Here is a 26,254-nt window from a genome sequence, read left to right as displayed (position 1 = left end):
TATCGCAGTTGGTCTACCCCCCGTTATAGAAGAACATACGAGTGATAATAGGAAAGATCATAATTGAACACAGGTGCACTTAATATACTATGGTTAATCTATATATCTATCTTACCCATCACTTATGTTTATATGACAAAAAATTTGTATTAACATAAATTTATTCGTTGACTGAATGCTGATTAGACCGATATATAATATTAGTATTTAAACGTGTAATTTTACAATTAAATTGTTATAGAAACACAAATTTTTTAATTAAGATATCTAATATAATTTTGTGCATTTTTAGTAGCGTGAGCGAATATTGTGCAAATAATCGTTTTTCTATATTCAAATATGTCTAATTTGAACTGTTGACAGAGAATGTAAAATATAGAGAAGGTCCAACTACGAACAGGCGTGTGAATTGTCAAAACCTAACAAAATGCGATGAGGGTATTTCACCACAGTCGGCTCGGAAGGAGAAATTTTAACAGTGCCGCGTGAACAGAGCTGAGCATTGTATGAAAATTATACTCAGAAGTTTCTTGATATTACAGCCAAGGATGAAATGATGCGAGACGCGAGAGAGAGCTGTCAAAACCCACATTTTTTATAACATTTGCCAATCATGCCACTGTCGAACGAAAATGGATTGGGTATTATAAAAAAAACTTGGGGGTATTTTCATTTCGATATTATTTTTAGGTGCTCCGTCCCCGAGTAGGCCTATATAACGCATATACATCCCTATATACTTGTATTTACATCATAAAATTTTTAAAAAATCACATAACATAAAAAATAGCATATAAATAAAAAAAATTATAACAAAGAAACAATACAAGTCATAAAAAAAGATTATGGTTTTATAATGAACGTTTTAAATTAAATTAACAAATAAAATTTATTCAAAAGTATAATATTTGTGTCGTTCCTTGAAATTTCTTTTCGCACTGCTTTTGTTTGCTATTTTTAGCGGGTTTATTTCTGGCATCTCGCCTTTTTTAACATCAGCTGTTCGAAATTCCCTGATTTTAATAATCAGGGAAAGAGAATAACAGAAAAATCAGCGGAAATGAGAGAGTCTCGCATCATGTCATCCTTGTTACAGCCGCATGTTAGCTTATATTTTTATACGTTTATATGCAATCATATTCATAGATATGAAATTCCTTTTCTGAATATCTATGATATCATGAAAAATGTATTACATTTTATTTAAAATATATTACTTCAAAGGAATATTTGGAGTTGCTTATTAAATATTGCTTATGTTTGATGATATGAAATGCTTTCATATAAGTTCATTGTTGTATCTGCTATGTTATATATTTTACATTTTCTGCTGTTGGCAACCATTTTTTTCTAAGTTTTGGCAGCATTGTTTGCACTTCATATTTCAATTCTAGGCGCAAAATCAAATTTACCTGCAACCGCCATTTGTAATACTTCGTAAAATTTCTATAAAGAAAAATAATTGTTAAATAAAAAGTTCATTTTTAAATTTGTAAATATTTGTAGGAATATATTTTATTGTAATGGCTCAATTTAATTTCTTGAATGAAATGACCAGTGCATTGACACTGGATGGCGAAATTACACGAGGACCAGCACCTCGCTGGCAAAAAAAATTGGAAGCTTCTGCAATGGCTAACAGCCTTAACGGAAGTATAAATGCGTCTCGTTCCGTACTGTCTATGTCATATAATACTAGTTTTTCTGGTGTAAATCCACCCTCAAGAACCCCACGGAAAGTTAGTGGAGACACAAAGTGCAAGAAAACACCTACTCCCAGTAAAGGTACAAAGACGCCAAGTGGTGGTGATCGTTTCATTCCCAACCGTGGAACTAGCAACTTCGAACTTGGACATTATTTGGTAAGTTCACAATGTATTTTATTAAAAGGATAAAACTATTTATGTATCTATATATAAATATAGATTAAACAAGAACAGGACAAATCGGAAAACGATGACAATGACAATAGCAATAACGCTAACAAAAAGACACCTTCAAAGGTTGAGCGTCAAAAGCTTATATCGGACTCATTGCAAATTGGTGATACGAAAAGCACTAGAATTTTATGCTATCAAAATAAAGCACCTGCGGCACCAGAATCTCATCAAAATCCTTTAAAAGTGGTTTATTCAATAAATACACCTTTATCGACAAAGAGCGGCTCTCGTTTTATACCAACCACATCAGATCGCATACTGGATGCACCTGACATAATAAATGATTATTACTTAAATTTAATGGATTGGAGTGCTGACAATATTGTGACAGTTGCTTTGGGTAATGCAGTTTATTTGTGGAACGCAGTAACGGGCAATATAGACCAATTGGTGGAGTACGAAGAAGGAGATCATGCATGTGCCCTTTCTTGGATACAAGACGGACAAATATTAGCAATTGGCAACAATACTGGTGTAGTGGAATTATGGGACTGTACGAAAATTAAACGTTTGCGTGTAATGGATGGGCACTCGGCTCGTGTGGGCACTTTGGCATGGAATTCATACCTAGTCTCATCGGGCAGTCGAGATGGTTCCATCATACATCATGACGTACGAGCGCGCGAACATAAAGTAGCTAATCTCAATGGACACACACAGGAGGTGTGTGGTCTGAAATGGTCAACTGATTTTAAACATCTTGCTAGTGGTGGCAATGATAATTTGGTTAATGTATGGGCAGCAGTAAGTGGTGGTGCTGGTAGTGGTACCGAACCTTTGCATGTTCTCAACGAACATCAAGCAGCGGTACGGGCATTAGCTTGGTGCCCCTGGCAGCCAAACCTCTTAGTTAGTGGTGGTGGTACCGCGGATCGTTGTATAAAATTTTGGAATGTAAACAATGGTTCTTTAGTTAATTCAGTCGATACTAAATCACAAGTATGCGCTCTTCTATGGTCTCGAAATTACAAAGAGTTAATTTCGGCGCATGGTTTCGCACACAATCAGCTCACGATTTGGAAGTATCCATCAATGATAAAACAAGCAGAGTTAACTGGACATACTTCGCGAGTTTTGCAAATGGCAATGTCACCTGATGGCAGTACAGTAATAAGCGCAGGTGCAGATGAAACATTGCGTTTGTGGAATTGTTTTGCACCAGATCCACATACCGCGAAAAAAGCGAGCAAGGGAGCAAGCAAAGTTAAACAAAGTGTTTTCCGCCAAAGCATACGATAAGCTGAGAAATCGAACACTTATGACAAAAAATAGCAGTAATATTTTAAATCGAATGTTCCGAATTTCAGTTAAGACAATTTATACATTTGATAATATGTTGACTTTTTTAATTTTAACGAAATTAGCCTAAGTATTTCGAAATGTATTGGAAGTGATGAGTAGTTATATTTTAACAAAGTGCTTATATACGAGACATTTTATAGCTGTTTGTATTTAATATGTAAGTCTGCTGTCTGCTTTTCATTATGTATTTATTTAGAGTGTTCATATGTATTTCTATTAAATTCGATTTATATTTTTAAATTAAATTGCAAGTAAGTTTTTAGTAAACTTGACTTGTATTATGTCAGATCATATTGCGATTTGTATTTTTAGATTCATTCACATTTGTAGTACAAGCTTTTAAATAAAGGTAAAAAAACATGATTAATTATTTTCATTTACACTTATTTAAAAACAAAGAGCACCAGATTGGAATATAGTAGATTCACTCTGTCGTCGAAAGTAGTAAAAGTAGTTTGTGGCTTGACTCTCAGAAATGCATTCCGAGGGAGTGAATCAAGACAGATATTAATTGCGCGTTAGCACAAATCTGTTTAGTGTCGGATATCATCTGCATATATCTGGAAAGTCGTCTAGACTATATCTGGACTTCGAGGGTATTCAAGTTGAAACAAGTTTGAAAGAGTGGTTCCCACTAAAAGTGTGCCATAGTGTCAAAAATGGGCACAATCGTGTTAGCCCTTAGCCCTCAAATACCCAACACAAAGGATGAATTTATACCGTATCAATATCAATACCCAAGATAAGCATACATTACTTTCCGATCCCACGACAGTGAATGGAATTGGTCCGCAAATTACATCAGCTTCCATATATTCTCTCAATAGTTGGGATATCTCTCTGACCTTTTCTTCTCAAGAACTTGATCATTTGTCGGAGCCACCGATATCAGGCCACTGTAGCGCATTGTTACTATACAAACTGAACGATCAAAATCAAGTTTTTGTACGGAAAACTTTTATTTGTGAAGGGTATTCTAGCCTTAACCGAAAGGGGAACATTGAATAATGCAGCTATATAGCCGATTCTAAATCGGTGACCATTGGTGGAAAAATATTGTAATTCCCAACATATTGTAATTTTTCAACCATTGAAAGTATTTTAAATTAAATGGTAGCTCGCCCAGCCACAAACTTCAAAAAATCGAAATTCGTATTGTATTTACCCTTTACCTATGTATGTGGTATCTGTACCGAATTTTCGTACTTTTTTGAATTTTTTAATAATTCCGTTTTGTGGCCGTAGCAATTTTCTGAATTTCAAATTATAATATAAAGTTTAATCAATTTATTAAATTTTTCGATATCGCAGACTGACGGATTGTATATATTATATATAGATGACGGATAACAAGGAATATAATTAAATATAGTATAACTATTTCACTCCTTTAGGTTTTGTGTTTCAAACAACCGTTAGGTGAAAAAACTCAACATTTCGCATTTGTAGTATACTTCGTGACGACTATTGATTCGAAACCTGAACTCTGTAAAAAACAAAAGTAAAAGTAAAGGCAAAACTCATTTATGGTTTTATAATTATACTTATTTATACTAGAGCAATCTAAGGGACCAAAAATTGCATATTCTGCACTGAACCATCCAATTTCAAATAAAACAAACTTTTTCAATACATTTTTCTAAAATTCTTATTTTTACATATTTAATATTTCCTTGCTTATTTTTCATGTGTTGCGTTAAACTTTTCACCGACATCATTTTTGTGTTGATTTATGTGTATTTCTAATTTGCATGCATGTGTGTGTGTTTATGTGTTATATTTTATAAATAACTTTACATTGCCCACTTTGCTATCAACTTCACAATTTTAATTTAGTTCGTTTGTTTACAAATACTTATGAAATTATAGGTATATGTATGTAGATGTGTGTTTGCATGCGTTTTGTGAATGTCATTTTACAATTCCAATTTCTTTGCCAAATCTGCCATATGCCAATTGATTGAACCGGGCTTTTCTTAACGGTCGCTGTTTATTGTGGTGTAAGGTTAGTTGATTTTTAAGTATGTAAAATATGTTCTTATGTATGTATGTAATTATCCTTGCTGATTACAGATTAGTTAGGTATTTTCTATGGTCCTGCTACGTTGCTACTATATTATTTTTGTTGTTGTTTTTTTGTTTTATTTTTTTTTTTCATCTTGTTATTACATTATTATCTACTCTAAGTTGAATCTTTACTGTATACTTCAGTTGCATTCTTATATAATGAGTAATTTTCATATATATATATGTATGTATATTTATGTGTATATATTGGGTATACATACGAATGTATATACTGTCATGTATACGATTGTATATATATATAGATATATTTGTGAATATTTTTGTATATAATATATATATATATGTATATAATTTATATATAATCCTTTCCGTCGCATTCTTGCTGTAATTAATGTAAGTATGCATGGAATTATGAGTTTAATATTAAGGTATTGTATGTATGTAGGCATGCTTATATTTTATGCTTTAAACTGCTTATTGTTCTCACAAACGTGGCTGCTGTTTTCGGCTATGTTAATTTATTCTTCATTTGTTTATTAGATGTTTATTGATTTACGTTTGTTATTGTAATATGTGTCTATATTTACTGCGTTTACTCACCTATAAATGTATGTATTTATGTATGTAGGTTGCGATTATTGCATTTTATTTACTTATAGGAAACATGACGCTTTTGCTTCAGTTAATTTGTTTGGATTGATCTGTTCAAGCGTGTCATTAGAAGTGTTTATTCTTTACTTACTTAAAGCTTCCAATATACATATATCGAGATTTCTCATCATAAAGTTAACTTGTCATCTATTGGTGTTGAGATATTTCTTGTTAAATATGTTTGAATTTTTGGGCATCAAAAAAACAGATAAAAGAATTCCGAAAACATAACTACTAATTTTTGCATGAAAAGTTCCTAATAGTTTAGTCTTTATCAGTATACATAGGTGACATAACCACCACCCTTTTAACATTTTTCTTAAGTTAAGCAATATTATTACTTTTAGTAGTTTTCTGTGACGAAATGGAAAGTGGAGAAGAAGAATGGGAATTTTTTAGTTGAAGATGAAATGTTATTGAATTATAAAGCAGAATTTTGTAAGATACTTGGTACATCTGTTGCTGTTTATGGGGCACCCCAGCTAGTCATATAAGGAGACTACGTTTGAAACAAGTTAAGATTATCAAATTAGTGTTTTCTTAATTTCTGCGTGTAGTTAGTGCACACTGTAACATTGTCTTGTCTCAGTTAATTGTATTGTTTCTTTTTTTGTTAATCTTTTAATATTATGAGTAAAAGTTTACAATTTAAAATTGTTCCCTGCATGGTTTTTTCGCCCTTAGTTCTTTCATATAATTAATTATACTGTTATGTTGTTGAGTCTGTGATAATTAATAGAAATAAAACAAAAACTAGTTTTGCAAATGTAAAATACAGAAGAACACGGATTAAAGATAGTGTAGGGTTGCAAATAATGCATTAAAAATATTATTAAATTAACATTTAATTTGAATTATTTATTTATTTCGTAATCCCGATAAACCTATAAATTTTCAATCCCAAATAAAAATTGGAAAATAAAAATTTACTTCCAAGCTTATAATTACAATTAAATAAGAAATTACTAAAATTTTCATTTTTTTCGCGTTTGTGCTTGCTCTACCATTTGGTCACATTTTGAAAAGGAAAACCTATTTTTAATGAAATATCGACATAGTTTAGCTCTTTTCGTCTTATTTGTATTAAATTGCTTTTAATTTTAATGTTTCAGGAAAAACTATGTAAATTTTGCTTTTTTATCCCTTTTCATTCCAGCTTTCTTTTTGAAAAAATATAAAATAAAATAAAATTTGTTACACCAATTTTTGCAATAACAAATGTTTTCTCAATTTTTAAAACACGATGTTTAGGATCAAAAATTTAATTTTTACTAGTAAAACTAGTATATTAAAAACTGAAACTTTTAATTTTTAATACAAGATGTTGGAATTAATTTTAAATCCAAAAATTTTGAATCAAAAAACTCGCAACCCTGGTGGTGTTTAATATAAAATTGGTAAAAATACAACAAACTAGAAATGTCATAAAATCACCGCCATAAAAATTAAATCAGACCAGAAAAAAAATTGATTTTGACAAAAAAAAATCTTAAAAATAACAAACCACAAAAGAAATAAATAAAACACAGGATCATATTATTTTCAAAAGCAAATCAAATATATATGTATATATAATTGCAGTGCATTAAAATATATATGTAGTAAGGTTTATGTTTATAGCAATTGTTATTTCTTGCTGTTGTTGCAATTGTTTAACGATCTATTGTAAGCTTTTCATTTAAGAGTTCAACTTAAAACAGTGCATACATTTCTATTTTTATGCGCTACAATATTTTTTGTTTATTAAAACATGTTAATTTTTGCTTTCATTTGACAAACTGTGATTTAGTTGATACAAGGATATGTTTTTATTACTATTTCTTATTATTACAACTTTAATTATGTTTTGTTTATATTGTTATATATATGCGTTTTTTAATTGGTTGGTATTTTACTTTTTTAAAGTTTAAATTCCAATATATATTTTTAAATATGTTAATCAGCGATAAAGCGATCAGCAATAATATTCTTCTTCTTAATAATAATACATATGTATGTATATCTTTATACATTTTCAGTGTAAAAGTAACTTCATACACATTCTAGTAGACTGCGCATTTGATTGGCATACACTTATTAATTTTTTTTTTGTAATTTCGCACAATTACACATTTTCTGGAAGCCGCTAAAAAATAACGCACATTTACAAAGCTAAAAGAAACTTTCAACATTGCCATTATCATTTCTTAATTAACTCTTCTTAGCTATGCGCTAGTACATAAGGTGGCCAGTCTGTACAGTGAAGTGTTAGCCCTTTCTCATTTATTACCGTGTAAGCGTCTTGCTCATAAGAATTTTATTTGCGACCAACAAAGTGTACCGATATTATAACCAAGTAGCCACCAATATGTCAATACTCAATACTATGCCGTTACATTATTTAAGCGTTTACACATGTGACATTGTCTATGTTCTTCAACGCTCCTAATTTGTTTAGTGCTTGTGCAAAGTTAGTTACATATTTTAGCTATAAATACCTACATACTTGTATGTATATGTTTTTCATTGTCACCCTTGCATTTATGCTTATCGAACGCTCAGCGCGCATAATAATGTATTTCAAAATCTTTATATTTTTGTGTGTTTTTGGTTTTGTAATTAACCATTAGTATATATATTAATTGCATTACTTTTATACCCATATAATAACAATCATTGTTGTATTAGTTGTTAGCTTAGTAAATGAGCCTAAGTGTATATTGTATATATGTATGTATATATATTATTATCAACTAACACTATGTTTGCAATAATTTTAGCATTATTTTATTTATTAGTAATGTGTGTATATATGTAAGCATTAGATTGCTATTTCTTATAAATTATTTTACTGGTGTTATCGTTTACTACGCTTTCTTAACGCTGCTGCTCATACGAAAAAATCAAACCCCACCTTTGTATGGTTCCTTATTAATAACTATCCGTTATCCTTTTATCGTACATTTATTTATGCGTATCAATTAATTGTAAATTAAAGCGTTAACAGTTAATTATTTTTATGTTTAGTTTTATATTTGCTGTTGCTATGTATAATTAGTTAGTTTAGATATTGTATTTGTGTGTATGCAGTTGATAAATATGTATGTATGAAAGTAAATGGTGTATGAATGATTTTTGTTATTATTTGAATACTTTCTGCACCAGTGGAAATATAAATTTGGGTCAGTCATAATATAATAAAAAGTAGAACGTATAGATGAATGTAGATAATAAATATGTAAACGGTTTAATTAGAAAACAAATAAAAGAAAATTTAAAAAAAGTTAAAAAAAAAAAAATACAAAGATCATATTATATAAGGTTGTGTTACTTGAGAGCGGGCTTTTTCTTGCGAAAATATTTTGTAACCCTTAATGTCAATTCAACTTTTTTATGGTTTTTACATGAATTCCTTGTTAACATTTTGATGTTTTACAATAGGTTTGTTTCTTCACTGTTAACTATCACTTGCTAGCCAAATTTCTGCTTGAAAAGCGTTTCTTAACCCAAAAAACTAGCATAAGAGAGCACAAGTTGAGCGCGTAAGAGAGCTGTTAGTTTCTGCTAGCAGAAATTAACTACTGCCATATGATGAAATAGCTGTTTAAAAACATGTAAAAAAGTCTGATACTTGAAATTTGCTTTGATTTTATTAATTTTAATTGTGTTGAATTATTAAAATAAAAATTCTATTAATTAATTTTCAAGTGTTTATATGATATTATTATTATTAAAAACAATATTATGATATTTTCTTCTGTTATTCTCCGAGTGTTTACTTGTTCCTTATTCCGCTCTTTGTGAGAGTAAATTGTCAATTTCACATTTTTCTTCCTGATGGTAGCTAGCAGCTACTAGTAGTTCGGAAACAAACTTTTTATCAACTGTATGTATTTATATGTATTTATGTGTATATGTACGTACGTGTAATACGCGTTAGATCAACTACTTTCTGATTAACGGATCCAATAACATATTTATATATATATATATATATATATATAGTATGTATAGCATGTATGTATGTATAACTAATTTAATGATTTTCTTTTAATGTTCACTAAGTTGTCGCTTTAAAATTTTTTCGTAGGCTTTTATTTTAGACTTTAAATATTTTCTTATTATTGCTGCTGCCTTAATTTCTAGTTGCATGTAAATGAATAATTTAATTTGGAATTGTACACGTTCTTATGCTGGCTTGCGTACATATTTTAATTTTTCTTCTTTTGTTTCTTTCACCAATAATAGTAATACCGAATTTCAAATGTTTAACTTTAATTTACAATTTTTGCATATACTACGCTTAAAGCCATACTACTACACATCTAATTTTATCTTTCATATCATACTTAAGTTTCTATCCAACAAAAAAATAAATCAAAGTCAATTATGACAATAGTTTTCACTTTTATTCTAATTACCTCTCACCGCTCTTGAGAGTCACTTAATTTTACTCATTTCTAAAATGCGAATAATACAGCGTATCTTTTTATATTTTACTTTTAAATATTTAATAAATTGTAGTTTAATTAAAAATGGTTGTCACAGTAAAATTCAAAACCATTTAGCTGCAGATAATAAAGATAAAGTCGAAAAAAAAAAATTTAATGGTGAAAACAAATATCGAGATCACAACCTCACTACATGTTGTTGGCGATATTTTCAAAATACTTCTTTCTACATATAATCATATTTTTAAATATGTTTGTATGCATTGCATTATATACATCTCTCGTTGATACCTTGTATATTTGTATGTATGTATCTAAAACATATAGCATATATATAGGTATATAAAATTGGATGGCACGATTTGTATTCTCCATAGTGTGTAAAGAAATCGTAGAACGAAGAGAACATGATTTTCGAAAATACATTCAGTAATTATAATGCAAAATGTGACATATTAAAACTGTAGGAAAATTTTACTCGATATTGTGTGTCTAAAATGTTGGTTTTTATATTGTTTTTAATAAGATTTAAAATAAATAAAGCATTTGGAAGCATATTTTTATTAACAATTATTTAAATAAAAGTAATTTACAAAAACTTTCCTTGAACATAATAATTTATTAAAGTCTGAACTATATGATGCCAACTCAAATTTGGCAGTTCAAAAATTTTAAGTAACACTTTTAGGTAATGTGTTAACTAAACATTCACAATTCAGCACACATCCAATCGTTTTTACCCAAACATGCTGTTAACCTGATTAGCGTAAATCTGAATTAAGTAAGCGCGAATAACACTGTTTATGTAAAGAGAAATGCCACTACTTTAAAAGTAGAGCTTTAGAAAACTCGTCAATATTGCACAAAACTACCATTTGGGACTTTCAACACAAAAAGTTCGAAATAAACAGTAAAGGTGAAAAGTAAAGCTTAAAAATAGAGTTTTCAAATCAGCACAATAGAATAAGAAATTACTCACTAATTCAGGTTTATTCTAAGCGGAGAACAGCGTGTCGCGAGGTTTTGGATATTATAGCGACAATCTTGACTTCATTTTCAAATTAAATGGGTTTTAAACTTATGTTCTAATTACAGTAATAAAAATGTTGCTTGTAGTCTTAATATTGGACTCAAGATATATATGTGCATTTACAGTAATGCAGCACGGTTAATGTTTGTATAAATGGCTTAAATTAACAACTTAGAAATAAGTGCAGAAAAATAAACTTCTTTTACTATACGAATACCGTCATACTTTAATGCATACGCGCCATATAAAATGTTGCATTTTCACAATCACGCCATCAACTTCCAGTCTCGGTTGCATTACTAAGCCCCAGTCGCCATTGCGCCATTGTAATAGCAGCTGCAACCTCGCGTTTATCTCAGCACCGTTCTATCCACCTCGCTAATATTATTAACGTTATTGTTATTATTATTATTATTGAACGCTGCCGTCAACGCGCCTCACCAGTGTGTGAAATTATGCTGCTGTTAGTAAACCACCGGATGCTGCTCGACATTCGCTGGCAGGTGCTGCAATTGCATGGCGGCACGTGCCAAGACGCTCGGATCGGTTTGTATTAGTGCGATAGGCACAGGTGGCGGTTGTTGTGGTTGAGGTTGTGGCGCATGAGCTTGTTGTTGTGCTTGCGCTTGTGTTTGTTGGTGATGCGCCTGTTGCTGTTGCTGGTGTTGGCGATGTTGCTCCTGCTGTTGTTGATGTTGTATAGATAATTGCAGTAGTTGTTGTTGTTGCTGCTGCTGTTGCTGCTGTTGATGTTGTTGCTGCTGCTGTTGCACTTGTTGTTGGTGCTGTTGATGTGCTTGTTGCTGCTGTTGTTGTTGTTGTTGCTGTTGTTGTTGCTGCTGCTGCTGCGGTTTCTGATTATTATGCGAAGTTATCGTTGAGGTAACCAACGGCACTAGACTAGGGGCCAACTGCACAGCATTTGCCGCAGCTGCGCCCGATGTAATTTGTTGGATGGTGTGCATGGTCGGTGTTTGATGAGGAACTAAGCGGAAATATGAAAATTCATCAAAGTAAATGCATAGCACATCAAGATCATAAATAATATCCCTCGTTTACTAAAAGGATGCCGAACAATAATATAAATAATTTAAAACAAAATTGTGTTAAGTACATGGAAGTGAACTGGGTACAAAAAAAAAAACACGAAAAAGCGTTCAATTCGGCTGCACCAAAGCTATAATACCTTTCAAATGTGCATTTCTTATAGCAAAAAAGGTATAAAAAAGATCTTTATTCTGATTTTGGTCAGTCAGTTTGTATAGCAGCTATACTATGGTAGTCCGATCTGAACAATTTCTTCGGAGATTGTACCGCTGCCTTGAACAATAATCCATAATAATATACGATGCCAAATTTCGTCAAGATATCTCGTCAAATACAAAAGTTTTCTATATAAAGACTGGTTTTTATCGATCAGTTTGTATGACAGCTATAAGCTATAATGCTCCGATCTGAACAATATATCTGATAACATGAAGACTAGAAATCTATTTTTCTAGAGTTCTCTGTGGCACTGTAAGAGTACTAAATATATAATATTTACTGCTGAATTTGTAGGATAACTCAATCTACTTAATCATATGACGCTTTTATTCTTTAGAAGAATTTTTAGAGAAGCGCACTTCACCAATATATTTTCGCAATATAACTCACAATACAATTATCTTAACACTTACGAAATATTGGTTTTATTTCCTCTTTGACCGAAGTCAATATACCAGCTGGGATTTGCGGATGAGGTTGCGGCGGGGGAGGCATTACCGCATCGGGATGATTCATCTTCATGTGACGCTTCAAATTGCCACGCTCAACAAAAGCTTTGCTGCACAATGTACAGGCGTGCGGTTTTTCGCCCGAATGCGAACGCATATGGGAGACAAGATGACCTTTAAGAAATATAGATTATAATAGTGGTTCTAATATTTTGAGAATTTTGAAAATCTCTTACCCTTGCATATGAAGGTCTTGGGACATTTCTCACATGAAAACGGACGTTCACATTCCTGTCCTTTAGTGTGACTACGTTGATGGAACAGCAGGTTTCCTTTGAGAGGAAACGATTTACCACAAGTCTCACAAGCAAAAGGACGATCACCGGTGTGGCAACGTGACATATGATTAATGAGATGCTCTTTACGAGTAAATGGCTTGTTGCACACATTACAACAATGTGGATTGTCACTGGAGTGCTGGCGCATATGATTGTTTAGATGCTCTTTCCGCGTAAATGTCTTTTGACAATATTCACATTTATGCGGTGAATCGCCAGTATGCAAACGCACATGATTCGTCAAATGCTCCTTGCGTGTAAATGTCTTCTTGCAGTAACTGCAACGATGAGGAGATTCACCAGTATGCTGACGCACATGATTTACCAAATGCTCCTTTCGTGTGAATGTTTTTGTGCAGTATGTGCACTTGTGCGGCGATTCTCCAGTATGCTGCCTTATATGATTCACCATATGATCTTTGCGCGTAAATGCCTTCGTGCAATAGGTGCATTTGAACGGTGTTTCACCAGTATGCTGACGTATGTGATTTACTAGGTGTTCCTTGCGTGTGAACGTCTTCAAGCAATATGTGCAACGATGAGGCGATTCGCCGGTATGTTGACGTACATGATTTAGCAAATGTTCCTTGCGTGTAAATGTTTTAGAGCAGAAATCGCAACGATGAGGTGTTTCGCCTGTGGATTGAGTTTATAAGATTAGTTTTGGAAACGACCACAAATGTTTTACTGGTTTACCTGTATGCCAGAGAATGTGATTGGTAAAGTGCTCCTTGCGACTGAAACTTTTGCCGCATATCTCACATCTAAATGGTGTGTCATTAGTGTGTGAACGCATATGATTAGCTAGGTGCTCTTTGCGTGTATACTTCTTGCCACATACATCGCACTGGTGAGGTGTTTGACCTATAATAAAAAATAAAAAAATATATATATATATTATAATATTCTTCAATATTCTTTAGTACATATATCTGCACTTAAAAGTTTGTGTGTTTATGAAATGGTGCTAAGGAATGGAAATGTTTTTTAATTGGACACACACAGAGAAAGCGTAACTTTTGCTAATTATTTACTTGAAAATTCGACACCACTTTGTTTCACAAGATTATTTAGAGTAGTGGGTGGGGGAAAGAAGAATGGTTCCTCTTCTTCCTTTTTAATCGTAATAAATTCTTTGTAATCATCGTGGGAATAAAATGGAAACATTATTGATATTATTTTAAACTCTTGGCTAACAAAACCTCAAGCAATTTCTATTATTTACAATATACTAAACACAGTGCTGCATTTTCAAAAAAGGCGCTTGAGGTGTGCAGGATTAAGGATGACATGATGAAGACTCTCTCATTTTCCCTAATTTTTCTCTTAAACGCCGCGTTTCCTGATTATGTTGGCAGCGATGACGATCAGGAAATTTGAACAGCTGATAAAGATGGGATGCCAGAAATAAACCCGCTAAAAGTAACTGACAAAATCAGTGCGAAACGATATTTCAAGGAAAGACACAAATAATTTGGTATTACGTGCTACAATGATTTTTTTTGCTATTCTTTGTTACAAATGCGAAATATTATTATTTAAAATGTTAATCATATGTCTTTATTAATTATAAATTATTTTATTATATACTGATAGTACTGATATAGTACTGATTCATTATTTACTTATAATATGAATGCACGTATTTACGATTTTATATGCGTGGAAATGAAATGCAAAATGAACAAAAGTTATTTTTAAAATACCCAATCAATTTACTTTCGACAGTGGCATCATTGACAAACGTTATAAAACATGAGAGTTTTGACGGCTCTCTCTCGAATCAAATGGTCAATTCACATTGCACTTTTGCTTCGCTTTACGTCAGCTATTTTGTTCTTAATGTACGCTTTTGTAACAGTACGTTCATATAACAAGTTTTCGACGCGAAGCCAAACAAAATGTTGGTGAACTTTCATATTTTTACGCTTTGCCAGGCAACAGTCGCCATTTTTATTTGAGAGAAACTCTGCAATCAAAGCGTTCATTGTGGCATACCCATTGGTTTCTTCGCTTCGTTGCTTCAATATGAACTGACACCTAAAACGAGGAAAGTTTTATGTGAATAGGTCTTTTGATTGGAAGCCTTGCTTTCCATGCTTCTCTCAAATAAAAATGTGACTGTTGTTTTGCAAAGCGTAAAACGATGAGAGTTGCCAAACATTTTGCTTCGCGTTGCTTTGCGTCGCCTCGATGTGAACGAACTCATACAAAAGCATACATCGAACTTTTCTATCAAAGTAAATATCTGAAACAAAACTTGCATTTGAATCAGCCACAAGAAACAGAACTCGTTATTCCATGGTTTGCAAATGCCCAGCCGAAAATTTTTTAATAGTTAGATTACAGTTTAGAGTTTATCTAATAAGAATTGCACTTATTTGGCATTTGCAAAACAAACAAAGCAATTTCTCATTTAGACTTCAATATGTTGGAACTGATTTGCAAATTACACATGACGCACTAAGTAAAAACCATTCCAGTAATAAATTCTCATTGTTTGCATAAATGACGTGAATGTTAATTATATAAAATATTTTGAGGTTAAAGAGGGGAGTTGTCTTTTAACGCGCTCCCACCACTCACCAGTGTGCCACATGTAGTGGTTAACATAGTGTTCCTTGCGCGTGAATGACTTCTTACAAATATCGCAACGATGTGGCGTCTCACCCGTGTGTTTACGCACATGATTCACCATGTGCTCCTTCCGTGTGAATGTCTTAGCGCAGTATTGGCACCGGAAAGGTGTCTCGCCCGTATGCGAACGAAAGTGGTTGTCCAAATGTTCCTTGCGTGCAAATGTCTTTTGACAGATCGTACATGCGAATGGCTTATCGGTTGAATGTCGTTTCATATGCCGTTCCAGACTTGCATTGTTAGCGAATACATTGAAACAAACGATGCATGTAAACATTGGTCCGCCGATGTGAATCTTCCCATGCCGCGTTAAATCTTGTGAGGTTGTGAAGCCCTGTCCACAAACCTGGCAATTGAATGGTTTCCGTTCGCTATGATAACGTCGATGTACGATCAATTGATAGCGAAATTGGAAGATTTTGCCGCAGATGTCACAGACATGTGTGCCAGTAGCGATTGGTGTGCCATCAGGAGCAAGGGCGATGGTTGTTGTTTGATCCACAACCGGCAGGCCACCCTCCATTTTCGGCATCAAAAGCTCCCCGGTCACAGTTGGGGTTGCTGTTACAGCAGTTGCGGGGGCAGTGGTAGTGCCACTAGTGCTGATTGCCGTTGTTAAATTGGTAGTTGTTGTGGGGGCAACAACACCGCTTGTTGTATTTGCGGCTGCCGCAGCCGCAGCAGCAGCAGCAGCGGCAGCATTAGCGCTGGCCACTACGGCCGCAACTGCGGCATTGTTGCTCGCATTACCGTGCGGTGGTGGTGGTGCAGGATTGGGCACTGCATGTGCGGCCTGATTCATAACATCACCGTGAATTTTACCAAAAACTTCATGATAGGTGAAAAGCTGGGAAAAGTCTTCAATGTTAACTTTATACATTTCAATAGGCGGTTTGCCCATTCCAACATCGTCTTTAACTTCGGTTTTCGGCGCACCTAGAGTTATGGTGGTAGCACCGGATGTCGTCGGCGCGGACGAAGCTGTTGCGCCTACGTGTTGCATTACTATGGATTGATTTAGCTTCCCGTTATCTAAAAATGGTTTCTCCTCCTTAATATTTTCTCGTTGTAGGAGTTGTTGTTGGGGCTGTTGGTGCTGTTGTTGAGTTTGCTGTGACTGCACAGCGGCGGTTACATGTTGCTGCTGCGAAACATGTTGCTGTTGTTGTTGTCGATTGTCATCGCTTGCATTGACTGCAGCTGCAAAAATAATAATAATAATTAGGACTAGGACTATTTGTCAACAATAAAATAAAACTCTATTTTTGGCAACTACCCTCAAAGAAAGGGTGGCATGTTTAACCATTTCGACCACGAAAAATCTAAGCAAACAAGCAGACAAATTTTCTAATTGGAAATTTTTACATTACCGTGAATTTGTAATGCATTAGCTTGCTGTTGCTGCTGCTGCTGTTGTTGTTGTTGCTGTTGCTGCTGCTGCTGTTGCTGTTGCTGCAGTTGAACCTGTTGTTGTGAATGAGTATCCTGTTCCGTCGTTTGCTGCCGCTGATGTTGTGTGATTATTGTTCCATTCGGCAAAATATTATAGGGAAGCGCTTGCCCATTTGAAACTACCCAATATTTGCTCAACTGAAACAATTACATACATAATTCACATACAATCGTATAATAATGAAAAAAAAAATAAGATTCACTGTATTTAATCAATAAAAGAACGAATTAAATGAGATTAGTGCGACTGTATGAATGAAACTAAGCAGAAATTCTTAGAGTATATTTAAGAGAAAGAACAATTAAAGGTAAATTATAATAAAGGTTTGCTTTTGAGTCATTACTGAAAAAACAAAAACAATTTCCTCGCAAGCGGGTCATTAGAGAATTTTGTTTGTCGTGCATTGAAAAGTATAGATCTACAAGCTGAAGGTCGAACAAATTTTACTGAATATTAGATACTAAAACTTTCTTAATTAATATGTTATGTAATCTAATTGAATGAAAATAATCAATTCATGCAGAACGCATGGCCCTTCTTATAAGACTTTCTACAGAATCAGTGGCGGGCGTTTAAAGTAACTCCAATGTGTCAATGTTTGTTTTCTTTGTTGGGATGATTGTAAGTATTGAATGAACTGGTGATTGGTTGATATGCATGATGAGCTAGTGTGTGAGTGTGAGAAAATTTTTAGTTTTGCTCTTTTTTTTTGTTGTTGTACTACGACGTAAAAGTCTTACGTTTGGTGCATTTGGCAATAGTGCAGTTGTTGTGGTTGATGCCGTTGCTAATGTGTCTCCAGTTGAATTTATTGTTTGTTGCTGTTGATGCGTTTGTTGTTGGTGCTGTTGCAATGCCGTTTGGCCTATCTTTGTATCAGCAATATTGCCAGTAACGACAGTTGCAGGATTCGTGACACTTATGCTCAGACCACCGATAGTTACAGGCGTCGCGGTTAGGGTGGTTGGTGTGCCACCTCCAGCTGCAACAGCCGCAATTGTCGCCGCCGTCAAAGTGGCTATTGAAACTGGCTGATGTTGGACCGGGGCTGCCAGTGGTATTAAGGTATTACCGCCAACACCAACCATGCCGCCTCCAGCCCCGGCGCTGACAGTGGCTATTGTGGAGGGGGTTGTAACTATAGCAGTGGAGACGCCACCACCACCCCCACCACTCGCACTGCTCAACGACATTAAATTACTCTGTTGCTGCGACTGCTGCAGCTGCAATTGTTGTTGTGCTGTTTGTTGTCTTCGGATTTGTTGTGGCTGCAACATGTTGAGGATGCTTTTAAAAATGAAATATCACATTTTCAGACTCAAAGGATTTCTTTTTTTATTTAGGATGCAAATTGTTATTTTTGGCATTATTTTTGTAAGCTACATAACATTCATATATGTATGTACATATGACATGTGTACGTTTATAGTATATGCACATGATTTGTTTGCCAACCAACAGCTCTTTTAGCACACACAATATTCTAGATGCAAGAACGTATATCCACAAATGGTTGTGTGTATGTAGATGTAGATGTGTGGGTAAGTATGTATGTATATGCGTCTGCTTGCTCGTATGAAAAATTGTTCTCAAAAATCATCGTACGATATATGTGAGTGTTTACAAATGAGTGCAAATGAATTAATATACAGGTAAAGTGAGATTTTAGACAAATGCATTATATTTCATGTCCATAAATATATTTTCACACACATATGTATCTATATTAAACAATTATACAACGTACGCCACATACGCATACATGTGAGTAAAGAAATACATACAAAGTCAAAGGTCAAATGGGAGTAGGACAAGAAGTTCATATGAAATGCTTATGTAAGCTCATGACATTACGATTATCTATTAGATGATCATCAATAATTTTTTACTTATATGGATATTGGTGTCTGTAGATATGTATATATTTATATATGTGGTTCAGGCTGATATATAATATATTTTCGCTTCGTTTGCGGAAATTCGGTAATAATTTTACAATCAATATTTATACCCTGAAAAGGGTATATCAAGATTGCAACGAGTTGTGTAACATCCAGAAGGAAACGTCGGAGATATTATAACATATATACATATTACAAGTATACATAAATGATCAGCATGACGAGCTGAGTCGTTTTAGCTATGTCCATCTCTCTGTTTATACGCGATAAAAGCGGTTCATTTGTCGAAACCGATATCGGACCCTATGAAAAACTTTTTTATTTGAAGAGATATCTTCACGAAATTTGAAATGAATTATTGTCCAAGACAACGGTACAATCGCCGAAGAAATTGTTCGGATCTCGAACCTTGTATGGAAAACTTTTTTAATTGGCAAAATATCTTCACGAAATGTGGCACGGATCTGAGGCAACGGTACAATCTCTGAAGAAATGGTTCAGATCGGACCTGTTTGCTTACGACGCGAAAAGTTTGTCTGACGATTTTTACCATTGAAAAAAATGAAGTGAAATAACGAGTTTGTGTGATTAGTTTTAAAGTACTTTAGGAAGGAAGTATAGAGTAAGTTTTACGTGCATGTACAGTGCGCTCGCTAGCCAGTTTTGGCTGATTACTAACAACATATGTACATACAATTCGTGTATACTTACATACATAAGCATTTCAAGTATCTGATTTAAGGCTCTCCTCGCATTTATAACAATACGAATATCTTCAATACGTACAAACCCATTTAAAACTGCAGCAATAACGAAAATATTATCGCAAATTGGGTGCGCCATCCCATAAAATGGGCCAAAACATTTCATTGCAAGCCATACTCCGCACAAACAACGTAACATAATTTTATTTTGTATATCGAATAAGAATACTAAAAGCTAAGGACGGCAGTGGCAAAGTAAAAACTATTCGTTATGAAAAGGACTTGGAGAAAATAGAGAAAGAGCAGAATCAGAGATGAGGTGTGGCGTTAATCAAAAGGCACGAACATTCATTTAATTGTGATAGGGTAAATGGTATATGTACAAATGTATGTAAAGGAGAGTTTCTTAGTAAGCATAGGATTTGCGCTGCAAAATGTTTCAGAGCATAACCGAATGAAGGGGGTTGAATGAGGTTAGAGAGAGGACAATTAAACTGCAAACGACATTTAACAATTTAAGCAAACTACCTTTGAATATACATATGTACATCAGTATTATTATATTTTAAATGCTAGAAAGTATTTAATGGTAAACTATTTTGAAGGTGAACAAAAACTGTTAAATAAATATAGAAGAAAATATAGAGAAAGTTATGGAAGTTAAACAATGAGTAAATGAATTAAATTTATGTTTACTAGATGTGTACGGATACAAATAAATAAACATACATACATATGGGTTGTAATTTGTGTGAATTTTTAATTACAATAAAATATATTATTTGGTATCAAAATTGATTAAAGTTATATTTTCTATTCATAAAACAAACTATATGTATCAAATCAAATTTTCATAAATTGGAGCATTTTTATATATTTGACCTTTACACCTCTCCTTTTAGAATGCAACGGGATAGACCTACAAGTTGTTTTTATAAGAAGTTTTTTCATCTAAATTGCTAACGGTAGGTCTAATAACCTAAACACAATTTAAACACTTCACTTAATATATGGCTAATTAGACATTTCAAAAACTCCGGAATATAATCTATATTAACTGTATATATCAAATATATGTATATACAGACATACGTACACTGGTGGCAGATATAATTCATTGGCTTATTTTAAAGCCCAAAACAATTATAATCAACATAGGCTTTAATCATTAGTCACTATGCAACGATGCTTGATACAGTCCTTTGTGTTTAATTAATTTTCCTTCAATTATTTCTAAAATGTCGGCGTTTATATTATTTTATTTAAATTGACAGCGTTTTGAGCTGGCAGAAATAATAGGGACACTCATAATAAATTTAAAAAATTAATTAAAATTTCGAATTAAAACATGTCAAAAACATTTTGAGTTTTAATGGATACATTACGGGTAAATAAATAAAAATAATATTGGTTTTTAATTTGATATTAATAGGAAGAGTAATACAATATTGACCGCAAAAGGCCCTTTTGAACGGAAAAGAAGAAAAAACGTCTCCTTACAAAAACTTGATTCAATTTGTTTGGCAGCTATATCATATAGTGATCTGATCTGAACAATTTCTGCGCAGACGTTGTTGCCTTAAAAAATAACTCATGCCTAATTTCGTGAAGATACCTCGTCAAATGAAAAAGTTTCCCATACAAGTACTTGATTTCGATTGTTCAGCTTGTATGGCAGCTATATGCTATAGTGGTCCAAAATCCGCCGTTCCGACAAATGAGCAGCTACTTAGTGAGAAAAGGAGAGGTGCAAATTTTCAGATCGATATCATAAAAACTTAGAGACTAGCTTGTATATATACAAATAGCCGAACAGACAGATTTTATAGGGTCTCCGACGTTTCCTTCTGGGTGTTACAAATTTCGTGGCAAACTTAATGTACCATGTTCAGGGTATAATGATGATAAAACTATTTATGAAAGAGAAAAGTATGGGGGAAATAGTCAATATCATGGCAAAATAGTGGTTGATAGTTAATACCCTTGATAAAAACCCGAAACTAGCGGTACAAAAGGCAAAACCTCAACCCGTTTCAAATATTGTAAAAAAATCCTTTTAAAACTTCTAATGACTTTAAAATGGAATTGAATAATGCAATTGCAAGTCCTACATTTCGAGAATAACGTTCTAAGAATGTTTTAATACTCTTCTGCACTTTCTATCACTTATCCAGATAATGAAAAGCAACCAGTCCATTTTCAAGTCATTGGAAATTTTAAATGGATTTTCCTTGGTGTAAAGTACCAACATTTCGTTGAAGCGGGTTGAGATTTAGGTTTTCTTTCTTTTATTTTCGGGGGTTTTCGCGTTGTGAAGGGCCCTAATTCTCTAATATTATAGTTTCACCATCATTTGCTAGTCAAAAGGATTGCAATGCTTTTCGCGGCCCATATTTAACCATTCATTTTCGTAGTATATTAGTGTATCTATTAAAAAAAAAAATTTTTGTCTTGTTTTGATTCGATATTTTACTTTTGAAACGAATATTCGCAGATTTTTACCAACTGAAACAAAGTAAGACTCCCACCGTCATTATAGAAATATTTGACAGAAAATGCAATAAACACAAACTACTGTTATCAAACTTCATTGCTTAGTGACTAATGATTAAAACCTATGTTGATAAAAAGTGTTTTTGGGCTTTGAAATAAGCCAAATCCATTGTCCCTATTATTTCTACCACCAGTGTATGTATGTATATATTTATTATGTAATGCTGTTCTTAACTCTCTTTATAAAAAGCTATATAAGCGTGCACTGATTTGTGAATATAACTTTATACGTATGTACATATGTTCATGCACAAACATACATATATGAGTATTTAATTTTGGCGGCCGCCGTAGCTAGTGTTAAATCCTAACAACTACCAAAAAGAAAAAAATGCCTTAAATTCTTATTCTGTTTAAAACTTGTAAGCCAGACCATTTATCAATTCATTAAGAAATAATTTTACGATATACCTAATTTTATGTAAATGAAAAAACACAAAGCCATCTATTTAAATCATTATTAAACAATAAGTGTATGGAAATATGAGATAGAATCCGAGACGGACGATGCAAGTAATTATTGTTATTGATATTATTTGTGAAGCTCAGTTACAGTGCGAATAGACGAAAAGTGATGAATAATAATCAAACAAGAACATAAACAACAAAACAAATGTTTATTTCACTATAAAAGCATAGTAACCAAAAGTTGGAAGAAATAAACACAAACACTGGTTTAGCATATTATTATTTACCAGTCAAACTCACCTCGTTCAGTTGATGGTTTTGCGTCTGTTGTTGCTGTAATTGCAGTTGCTGCAAATGATGAGAATTGTTAATATGTTGCTGTGGTGAATGTCGTTGCTGTTGTTGATGTTGTTGATATTGTCGATTCAATTCATTAGCTGTGGCTACAGTAATTGTGGCTTTCGCTGACTCACCAGGAGTTGCTTTTACTGTTGCATGTTCACTATTCATTTTCTAAACACCACAGAATTCTGTTCTGCATGGCGAACATCTTCGATAATATTTTGAAGTGCTCTGCACTGTCATTGATTTTAAATATTTTATAACTTTTTATAATCTTCAAATTTATTGCTATTGAAAAGTATTGTAAGATTCTACATACATATACTTATTGTTGATTATTTCGTATAATACTAGATATGCATATACATATGATGTATGTATAGACATTCATTTGTAAAGATGCACATATACAGCTTGTTAGCGTAAAGGCAGGATTCTTAATCCTTGAAAAACTGAAAAATCCAAAAAGATTGCAAATATAACTTTTAACTTATAATACCAATGATAAATTACTTATTTGCATATGTACTATGATATGAATAGCCAGTCCTACTATACACTATTATCCATACGACTAAACGGTTACGCATCTAGTAAAGAGGTACCAATTTAAGAATTGTACTTATCGAGGTTTGAGTACTGTATTGTATCCAGAAACTGTAATTGTACATATGGTGTCTCTCCAGGATTTTAAACTGTTACTAATAATCTTCCTATTCCCCACAATAAACTTACTGATTTTAACTTTATGAACATAATAAAAATTACAATAAATAAAAATGGAAAACTGCCTAAATGACTTAGACATCGTGACCACCGTACATAACACCTCACCTCAACCTTTTTCCCCTTTCAATCTTCTTTCTCGGCTTATATTTTGGCATTCGTCTTGTTCAATGCATGCAATAACGTATGCATATGTATGAATGCATATCAGCAATATTTGTAGGTATTGATGTGTGCGTTCACTACCAATTTGCTCTCTTTACGACTTTATTCACAAAAAAGCTTCCTCTCGCTCTTGCCAATGCCCCGCCGCATCAAGTTAGAATAGAACAAATACACCTTACCGCACTAATGCCAATAAGATAAAATACTACTACAGTAATGTAGAACTCCGACCCATTCGGTAAAAACGACGACAACTACGTCAGCCCGCATATTGCCTATCTACTGTCCAGTGCTTTTGAATTTCTATTATTTTATGTACCATATACTTAATGAATTGAAAATACCAAAAATTAAAGGTAGTAAATATATAAACACATATTAGGCAGAGTTAAATAGTGGATTGACAAAACCATATGAAATATTTATTCAATCCAAGGCGAATAATCAAGCTCTTTTGCTCTATTACTCATTTAATTAAAGTTCATTCATTCTCTTTGCACTCTCTCTCCCTCTCCCAAATTTGTTATAGTCATCGTCATAATTATCTTCATAATCCACTGTCTTCGTGCTTTCGTAATGCTGTGTTTTGTGTTCTGCTATGTCGAGTTTTAGCTGAGACTGAGCTATTAAATGTTCGTTCTATTGCAATAAGCTTCTGCTACTTTTCAGACGTTTTAATTTCATTTTCCACTATACTCAATTAGAGTGCATTTCATAATTGTTTAACAAATAAAAAAACGAAATTTGGTCGAGGTGAAGGTGGGGAAAAGAAATGGATTGCAAAGTAGATATACATATTTGAGAGGGAATAGAATACTTTTTTTGGCAAAGCACTTAAAGTATTACAATTTTTGAAGTTTAACAACTAATATAATGAAACATAAATAATTAAAAAATATACCTTAAGTTCATAGCATGTCTGAAAATTGTAAATATTTCAGCTGAACAAACTACAAACTCTATACAGCCGACAAACAACACTTTTTTTCCTTGACTTTCCCTGACCTTGACGTCCTCCACCCACCAAAAACCTGAATGTAAATTTTTGTCAAAACAACTTTACATTTATCAAAAACAAAATAAATGCAGCTCAGTATTTTAATTGAATAAAAGTATTCCATTGTTCGTCTTATATCAGATCAGTGCTATGGTGATCTTCTGTCCGTACAATATTTGTTATTCTGTAACAAAGAACCTTTCCTCCCAAAGCTTAAATTATTTATTGCATACACATTTAAACTAAATTTTGCATATATTTTCACATACAAGTATGTTAAGTAAATACCATCCATATGGAAGCAAGAATGTACTTATATACAAATGTATGTATGTATGGCAAATTGTGCATTCGCGGGCAAAGTATCGGGCTGTCTGTTACTTGCTACGCACGGCCTAGGTATATTTCAAAGCTCATTTCGTTCCCTCATAAATGCAACCCTGCCTTGTGCTGCCTGCTCACTCGCTCATAAACTAACTTATACGCTATTGCTTCCCCAACCCAATTGCTTCGCATTCAACCAGCCAGCCGAACGTTTACCCACTCACTCACACTTCTCAACTTAATACCTGATACATATTTACAATTACCAGAATGACACGATGACGTTAATAAGTCGTCTTTTCTGTACGTAGATGTTTAAGTTTTCGCCTCTTCCAAATCTATATTCATACATATGAATTATTTGGTTATTTGTTCGCTTCACTTTACAAGAATTATGACAATTGCAAATTCCGTGCCGATTACGACTCACTTTATTTTCAAAATTTCTTTCTCAAATACATATTGCACTTTACACTATATGCCACCATACATTTATGTGCTTTAGTTTTTTGTTTTAGCCAACATTTAAGACTTCTATTTTTTAACACAAATTTTCTTAATACGCATATTTAGAAGTGTTCATAAACAAATTTATTCAATCCATTGTGCA

The 26,254-nt window shown here is 33.1% G+C and overlaps 2 protein-coding genes across 4 annotated transcripts; one reads left to right on the top strand and one right to left on the bottom strand.

The window, feature by feature from the left end:
- The first annotated feature begins 1,399 nt into the window (after positions 1–1,399).
- fzy (cell division cycle 20 protein fzy) lies at positions 1,400–3,605 on the top strand. Its single transcript, XM_014241317.3, has 2 exons — positions 1,400–1,862; positions 1,926–3,605. The coding sequence occupies exons 1-2, from the start codon at positions 1,524–1,526 to the stop codon at positions 3,177–3,179; spliced, it is 1,593 nt and encodes a 530-aa protein (XP_014096792.3). The 5' UTR covers positions 1,400–1,523; the 3' UTR covers positions 3,180–3,605.
- Positions 1,925–26,180, bottom strand: crol (crooked legs). Of its 3 annotated transcripts, XM_036374103.2 has the most exons (10): positions 25,911–26,180; positions 23,391–23,884; positions 18,265–18,792; positions 17,442–17,661; positions 16,021–17,271; positions 14,131–14,298; positions 13,333–14,070; positions 13,061–13,270; positions 4,787–12,366; positions 1,925–4,728 (listed from the first exon to the last, which is right to left on the bottom strand). In XM_036374103.2, exons 2-9 carry the CDS (start codon positions 23,598–23,600, stop codon positions 11,846–11,848), a joined length of 3,846 nt encoding a protein of 1,281 aa, XP_036229996.2. In that variant the 5' UTR covers positions 23,601–23,884; positions 25,911–26,180; the 3' UTR covers positions 1,925–4,728; positions 4,787–11,845. The 3 variants fall into 3 exon arrangements, with proteins under 3 accessions (XP_036229996.2, XP_036230028.2, XP_069962404.1); XM_036374135.2 differs by lacking the exon at positions 18,265–18,792 and having other exon boundaries at positions 25,911–26,153; XM_070106303.1 differs by lacking the exon at positions 25,911–26,180 and having other exon boundaries at positions 18,265–18,811; positions 23,391–23,532.
- Positions 26,181–26,254: the final 74 nt, after the last annotated feature.

The sequence above is a fragment of the Bactrocera oleae genome, chromosome 3 (assembly GCF_042242935.1).
Source record: "Bactrocera oleae isolate idBacOlea1 chromosome 3, idBacOlea1, whole genome shotgun sequence".
NCBI classification, from domain to species: Eukaryota; Metazoa; Arthropoda; class Insecta; order Diptera; family Tephritidae; genus Bactrocera; species Bactrocera oleae.
This window is presented reverse-complemented; position numbering and strand designations above follow the sequence as displayed.

Coding starts and splice junctions, on each gene's coding strand:
- fzy (XM_014241317.3), top strand. CDS start 1,524: ATGGCTCAATTTAATTTCTTGAATGAAATGACCAGTGCATTGACACTG. Junction 1,863..1,925: donor TCGAACTTGGACATTATTTG/GTAAGTTCACAA, acceptor ATATAAATATAG/ATTAAACAAGAACAGGACAA.
- crol (XM_036374103.2), bottom strand. CDS start 23,600: ATGAATAGTGAACATGCAACAGTAAAAGCAACTCCTGGTGAGTCAGCG. Junction 17,272..17,441: donor TAATGCATTACAAATTCACG/GTAATGTAAAAA, acceptor TTATTTTTGCAG/CTGCAGTCAATGCAAGCGAT. Junction 12,367..13,060: donor GGAAATAAAACCAATATTTC/GTAAGTGTTAAG, acceptor ATTTCCGCTTAG/TTCCTCATCAAACACCGACC.